Below are 7,922 nucleotides of genomic sequence, written 5' to 3'. Positions count from 1 at the left end.
TAATCACTGAGTCCTAATGACCACTGATGGCAAGTACATAAACTAAACAAATACGCCGAGTCCCCGGCAGCGGCGCCAAAAACTTGTTAGGCACAAAATACGCGCTAATAATTCACGCAAGTATACGTGTTCGCAAGAAATATAGAATAGTTTCTAGTTCGTTTCCACAGAGACTCAGAGTAATTATGTTCAATTAACACTCACTCACCAATGTATGATTACTTCTCAATGTCAACATAATAACACTTAAGATTGATTAACTAATTATTAACTACAATTAACTACAAGAATAAAACACTTAAATAACACTTGAATTAACAATATCAAACACACATGAGATCATAACTTTATTACTACTTCCTTCAATAGTCATTGTTATTACCCTTAGCATGTAACGATGATGATATTAATCGAACAACATGAAACTGAAAAAAGCCAACTTTCGTTTTACTAATACCATTCTACCAAACATCCACAATTAAGATAGAAGTTGAATATGCATCAATTATGTTGAGACCCTATATGTCTACAGAATTTGACAACATAACAATTTAAGCACAAGTTATTTATTATGATTACACAGGGCAAGTAAAACGGTTAGAGTTACCCACTAATCATGCATACACATACATGAACCTATGCTAGCATGGCAAGTTCTAAATCTCAAGATTCACTATCGCTTCACAAGAGATTAACAGACTATCTTATATGTTCGCGACGCACATAAGACGAATAAGCACAACCTATGCTAGATGTCATACAATCATCACACACCAAGGTATTAAACAACTAACTAAAGAAATCCATAATAAATCTGTTACGACTCTATGATCACGATTAGCCCATGATAGAACTCATGGTCACCATGGGTTCATATGAAAACATGATAATAACACACAATATAAACTAATAATAATTCTTGTTAAAACCAGAGTACGTCACAAGAGCAATAAGGTTCAAAGTAAAGAAAACTAGCATCCACTGTTACAACAAATAAAAGAATCACAAGAAAACGTATGCTTCCTCTTCTTCGTTGCGATGTGCTAAAATGGTCTTCTTTCTTCTCTCCTTGCTCCTTGCTTGATACCACACATTGTGAAATGTCTCTGAAAACTACTTATATAGAAGCCCATAAGAACCAGCCGTCTCAGAAGTCCATCAGAATAAGAAGTGTAAAAATCAGATTCTAATTTCCCGTCTCCGGGCGGCCGCCCCAGCTTCCCGGGCGGGCGCCCCAGCTCCCAGGCGGCCGCCCCAGATCCTGAGCGGGCGCCCAACAACCTACTGGAAAAAATCACATTCTGCTCCTGATTTCTGCTGCATTTTGCTCCTAACCTCCCACAACCAATGCCAAGCACTTTCCTAGGCTTATTTCGATGAAATCTTCCTACATACGCAAGTTATACCCTGAAATGCAAAAACACTAGAAAAACGCATCAAATACACAAAATACTTGATTTCAAGACATCAACTCAAGCCATTATAAGACGTTCTAAGTGGTATAGAATGCCACTTATCATGTCTCCAACTTTAGGATCCTCGTCTTGGACGCTTTTGACTTATACGACCCTTCTCAATTCGGGGCTAACTTTCCTTTCTGCCCTACTCCGGACGCTTCAATCTTCTTTAGGACCAGGTCTCCCTGTTTAAAGAACCTTTCCTTCATTCTCAAGCTGTAGTAGAAAGAAGCTTTTTTATGATATTTTTCAATCTTAACATATGCCTAATCCCGTTCTTCATCAAGTTCAGATCTAGTCTCTATTCTTCTTCATTCCCTTCAACATTATATGCTTAAATTCTTGGAAAAGAATTCGATAATTTTACGGGGACAACCGCCTCAGCTCCATAGGCCAACATGAAAGGTGTCGTTCCCGTAATTACCCCACAAGTGGTTCTATATGACCAAAGTATTGGAAGCACTTCATCCACCTAATTGCTTCTGGACTTCTCAATCTTCTTCTTTAGTCCGTCAAGGATAACTCGGTTTGCCACTTCTGCTTGCTCATTGGCTTGAGGATGAGCAACAAAAGTGAACCGCAATTCAATCTCATTTTCCCCACAATACTTCTCAAAGTCCTCATTATTGAATTGTGACCCATTATCAGTCACTAGGTTACAGAGAATCCCATATCTACACATTATATTCTCCCATGGAAACTGGTCAAGTTGCTTGTTGGTGATTTTTTCCATAGGTTTGGCTTCGATCCACTTAGTGAAGTAATCAATTGCTACAATTAAAAATTTTCTTTGTGTGGTGGCCATCAGTAAAGGTCCGATAATATCCATTTCCCACATGTCAAAAGGGATGGGAGAGTTTATGGAAGTCAGCATCTCAAGTGGCTACCTAACAACTGGTACATGATTTTGAGAGACATGCTTTTGAGAGAGATCACACATCTTCACATAGTCTTTGGCATCGGCCATCATCCCTAGCCAATAGAAACCCAAGCGAGTGATCTTGTGAGCGAGGGACCTGACCCCCAAGTGTTGGCCATAAATGCCTTCATGCACTTCTTCAAGGGAAAATCGTGCCTTATCGGGCCTGAGATACCTAAGGTAAGAAACCATGTAATATCTCTTTTATAAAATTCCATCAATCAAAGAGTACCGCAGGGCTCATACAATCAACCTTCATGCTTTTATTACATTATTTGAGAGCCAACCAGTTTGAAGATGGTCATTAATGGGATCAATCAACGATCCTCCAAGCCCTACGAGGACAACGAGTTTAACATCAATGCTTCGTGTCTTCAAAACACGGAAGTACACGCTTCCGGAACTTTCTTCTACTTTTGAGGAGGCAAATTTGGACAACGCATCAGCCTTATAATTTTTCTCTCTCGGAATATGCTCAACAATGCAGTCATCGAATTGAGTCATCATAGCTCTCACAAGTTGTACATATCTAGCAATGATTTCATCCCTTACTTCAAATTTCCCATTGATCGGGGATACCACCAGCTTTGAGTCTCCATAGACCTTCACATTTTTAACCCTCAAGGTCCCGGCTAGGCCCAGCCCGACTATTAGGGCTTGATATTCTGCCTCATTGTTTATAGTAGGAAAATTTCATGGCATATTCAATCAATAAACCATCGAAGCTCTGTAAGAGTAGTCCACCTCCACTTAATTTTGCTTTTGATGTCCCATCAAAATAGAGCACCCAAAATTCTTTGTGTTCAGCTTTCTTTTATTCTTGGGGTATACCTTGCTGCCCCCCGACTTCTTGGTTGTCAATGGTACATTCAACCACGAAGTCAACCAATGTCTGAGCTTTGATCAATGTCCTAGGCTTATATTTGATGTTAAACTCCCCAAGCTCTATGACCCATTTTAATTAGCCTTCCACTAGCCTTAGGACTGTGAATGATGTTTTTCAAAGGCTGATTTGTTAACACTTCAATTTTGTGGGCTTAAAAGTAAGGTCGCAACTTCCTCGAGGCCATAACCAAGGCTAAAGCAAACTTTTCTAATATGGAATTGTTCAACTCGGCTCCATGCAAAAGTTTGCTGACATAATAAATAGGATCCTGGATTTTAGCTTCCTCCTTCAACAATACGGCACTTAGGGCATTTTCAGAAACAACCAAGTACAAGTATAAGGTCTCATTCAAAATTGGTTTGGCCAACAACGGGGCTCGAACTATATATTTTTTCAGTTCTTCGAACTCCATCTGACTTTCTTCAGTCCAAGAAAAATCTTTCACCTTCTTCAAAGTCTTAAAAAATTGTAGGCACTTATCTCCAGACTTGGAGATGAACCTTCCCAAAACATCGATTCTCCCAGTATGCTTTTAAACGTCCTTCACCAAACTTGGGGGTTCCATGTCCAAGATCGCCTTTATTTTGTTAGGATTTTCTTCAATTACCCTTTTAGAGACCATCAATCCTAAGAACTTCCTAGATCCTACACCAATAGCACACTTTGCGGGATTCAACATTATCTTGTGATACCTTAAGATCTCGAAAGCTTCCCTCTAATGGATTATGCGATCTACCTTTACCAAGATCTTGACTCACATGTCATCTACATAGACCTCCATGCTTCCCAATAAGATCCTTAAAGATCTTATTTACCAATCTCTGGTATGTGACACCTGCATTCTTGAGTCTAAATATCATAACAAGATAACAAAATATACAAAATTCAGTGACGAATGATACCTTTGGGATATCATTCTTATGCATCTTGATCTGATTGTAGCCGTTGAACCCGTTCATAAAACTCAGTATCTTGTGCCCTGCAGTGGCATCTTATCAAAGTTTCTATCCTTAGGAGAGGGAAACAATCCTTTAATCATGCATCCTTCAGATATGTAAAGTCAATGCACATCCTTCACTTTCCATTAGGTTTTTCACCTTACAAGGTTTTCTAACCATTTTAGTAATTGTATCTCCTTCAGCTTCCACGGGCTTCTCTACTTCTTATTTTATGGCCTCTTACCTCTCAGGGGCGGAACTTCTCTTCTTTTGATTTACCATTTTTCGATTAGGATCCACATTCAACTTATGAGTTATCAATTCTGGATCAATTCCCGGCATATCGGCTGCTGACCATGCAAATACATCGCTTTTTTACAAAACTTTTATCAACTTCCCTTTGAGGGGTTCCTCCAAAGATGCCCCGATGTAAGTTATCTTTTCAGGATCTTCAGAGGCCAAAGGGATCATAATTAAATCATCAGCTGGTTTTTCTCATTTCTCTCATACTCATAGATGTCTATATCTTCAATGGCCAGAACTTGCCTTAGCATCATTTTCCCTCAATGAGGCTACATAACAGCTTATTTCCATCTTCTGGTCTTTTCTTTCCTGTCCCACCCCATTCCTAGTTGGAAATTTGATTACAGAATGGTAGGATGAGGGGACTTCCATAAAGGCGTGTATGCAAGTCCTTCCCATGATATCATTATTATTATTCCTTTGTGTAGCTTACCTTGGCTACTAGCCCATTGTCAATGAAAGTTTAATTATTCCTTCAACAGGACACTCAACTCCAGAAAATCCATAGATTGGCATATCGGTTGGAGTCAATTGTGAGTCAGTGTATCCCATCCTAATGAAGGTATCGTATAGCAGAATGTCCATTGATGCCCCATTATCTACAAGGACTCTTTTTACAGGGATGTTCTCTATAATATTTATTATGACTAGAGGATCATCGTGAGGGAACTTCATTCGTTCTAAATCAAAGTCATCGAATGCCATTGATTTTCCATTATTTGCCCGTTTTAGGGCTTCTCCGACTATGTGCATTACTTCTCGAGCATAAGCCTTCCTTGAATTTTTAGAAGTGCCAGCAGCAGTTGGACCTCCAAAGATCATATTGATCACCGAACCTCATGGTTGAGGATTTCGTCCCTAATCATCATGATCCCTCTTTCTGTATTCATAATTCCTTCTCATGTTATTAGTCATTTCACCCTTTTCACCATCTTCGGTGTATTTGCTCAGCCTTCCTTTCCTAATAAGGAATTCAATCTCGTTATTCAGTTGTCGACACTCATCAGTATCATGACCATCATCTTTGTGAAATCGACAATACTTGCTTTTATCCAACTTTGTAAGATCAACCTTCAGAGGTTTTGGCCAACAAACATCTCTATACCTTTCAATTTCCATCAAGATTTGACTCCTAGGAGCATTCAACCTTGCTTATTCAGTGAACTTTTATCCCGGTCCTCCTTTTTTCGGGGGTGAATCAGAATCTTTGTTAACCCGAGAATACTTGTCCTTTGCATCGTAATCCTTATTTATCTTCCGCTTCTTGCCATCAGCGGGCTCATTTTTACCACTGTCTTCTTCATACTCTCCTCGACTTGAATATACTTTCATGCCCTAATTTGGAGCAATAAAATGTTCTCTGGTGGGCGCTTGGCTAGAGACATCTTGAAGAACTTATTTTTAGTTCCTTGTTATAGAGCAATCATGGCCACCTTATCAACAAGATCCGGGACCTTTAAGGCCTTTTTTGTGAAATGATTTAGTTAATCCCTAAGAGACTCCTTCGCCCCTTGTACGATGCTCATAAGGGAAGTTAAACTTTTCTCATGCACCTTACCACTGATAAACTGTTTGATGAAGGCCTGACTTAGATCTCTAAAAGACCTAATCGAATTGGAGGGTAGACGACTGAACCATCTTTGATCCTTTCCCGATAAGGTTTGGGGGAAAGCTCGACACTTGATTGCATCATTCACGGGCTATAACAGTGGTGCATTGGAGAAAGAGTCCTCACATGGTTTGCCGGATCTCCAGTTCCATCATAAGCTTTTATGGTGGAAATCTTGAACTTCCTTGTGATATCGGTATTCTTGATTTCCACTGTGAAAGGTGGAGTCGGATCATCAGGATCTCCTATGGGAAGAAGTTCAAACGAGTTTCCAAGAGGGGCATCTAAAGTTCCCCATTCTCGGAGTTTCTTCCAAATCAATGACTTGAGTAGATCCTCTAACTCTTATAGCCATGTTAGTTGGCTGCCTAGCCTGACTAATCTCCATTTCCTTCCTAAGCCTTAGTATTTTTTTCTTCAAAAGTTTGGGATTCCATACCCTTAGTTTCCTGAAGATTGGGGTGCCTTCCTCCAATGAGTTCCTTATCTCTACATCTCATCCCGTGATGAGCGTCCTCGTCGGTTGCCTCACCGATGTCCTCGATGGTGTGAGGTCCAGAGAAATCTTGTTCGTCATTGCATGGAGCCAGACCTCTAATATAATTAGGGCCATTCCATGACTGTGGTTGCGGAAGAGGGGGTAGCCTACTTTCTTCAACCTCAGGATATAAGGACATCCCATAGGGGTTTTCTGGCATAGTATGCACCACAGTTGACATATCAAACTCCACAAGTCGTGTTCCTAATGGAGCATTCAGAGTTGAATTTTGGGGATTCGTCCCTAGAATCGGGATTGGTTGAGATCCAAATTAGGGGATGATGGGATTTGCCATCCCTTGAGAATAAGTTGAATGGGGTGTAATCTCAGCGACAGATGAGATTGTCTGAGTAGTTCCAGCCGAAGTTTCTCGAGGACCGTTGTTTCCGCTTCGTGTGGTTGCCATGGTTATTGTCTTCTTCCCACAGAGGGCGCCAAATGTTATGGTTAAAATATTAGGTTATATTTATTATATTATTTAATACTAGGGTTCGTGAGTTCGAGGACTTTAATGGTTGTTCTTGTATTTCTTGGCTTAAATTTGCCCTCATAAAATGTCTATGTATCTCTGTGTATTTAGAGAATCAAGCCGAAACATAATTCTGAACGGAGGGATGAGACCTTTTTATATAGATATTGGCTGTACATGTATTGGACTAGGGTTATGAGGCTTCGTGTGCAAGTTTCTGTCTTTAATTTGATGTTAGAGTCCTAAAACGTAGGAAGTAGATTCCTTATTGGTGTTCATGCCTTGGAGGCTGCTTTTCATTGAGTTGTATCCTTAATTGGAAACCTTTGATGAGCTGTTAATTTATTATATTTATTAATTATAAAATTAATAAATAATTAGGGTTTCAAGCCTCGTTATTTGGCTTAGTCATTGGACCATATTTTTATGGTTTTTTTTGGTTGGTTTGGTTATCCCCATTTATGACCGTCAGATCATTTTAATCAAGTGATTATGACCGTTTGATTCAAATACTAAAAGAATATACACTAATCAAGCTCCCAGGTTCGAACCCCACCAATAACAAATATTTATATTATTATTTATACACTACTAAAAAACAACAATTATTTATATTATTATTTAGATAATACCCAAGATTCAGTTTTGAATCCCGCCAATAACAAATATTTATATTATTAATTATAAATATACTAATAAGGTAATGACCCAAAAAAGAATTTATTATTATTTTAATTAATATAAAAATATTAATAAAGACCATTGCATCGCATAAATTATAAAGTTAGTCTATACTATATTAT

General features: G+C 39.0%; 1 protein-coding gene across 1 annotated transcript; it reads right to left on the bottom strand.

Moving 5' to 3' along the window:
* Window positions 1–1,929: 1,929 nt before the first annotated feature.
* Window positions 1,930–2,286, bottom strand: LOC141674262 (uncharacterized). The gene has a single exon (XM_074480983.1). The coding sequence runs from the start codon at window positions 2,284–2,286 to the stop codon at window positions 1,930–1,932; it is 357 nt and encodes a 118-aa protein (XP_074337084.1).
* Window positions 2,287–7,922: the final 5,636 nt, after the last annotated feature.

This window comes from Apium graveolens, chromosome 7 (genome assembly GCF_009905375.1).
Source record: "Apium graveolens cultivar Ventura chromosome 7, ASM990537v1, whole genome shotgun sequence".
Lineage (NCBI taxonomy): Eukaryota > Viridiplantae > Streptophyta > Magnoliopsida > Apiales > Apiaceae > Apium > Apium graveolens.
The sequence above is the reverse complement of the archived record's forward strand: the minus strand, read 5'-3'. Positions and strand labels throughout refer to the sequence as shown.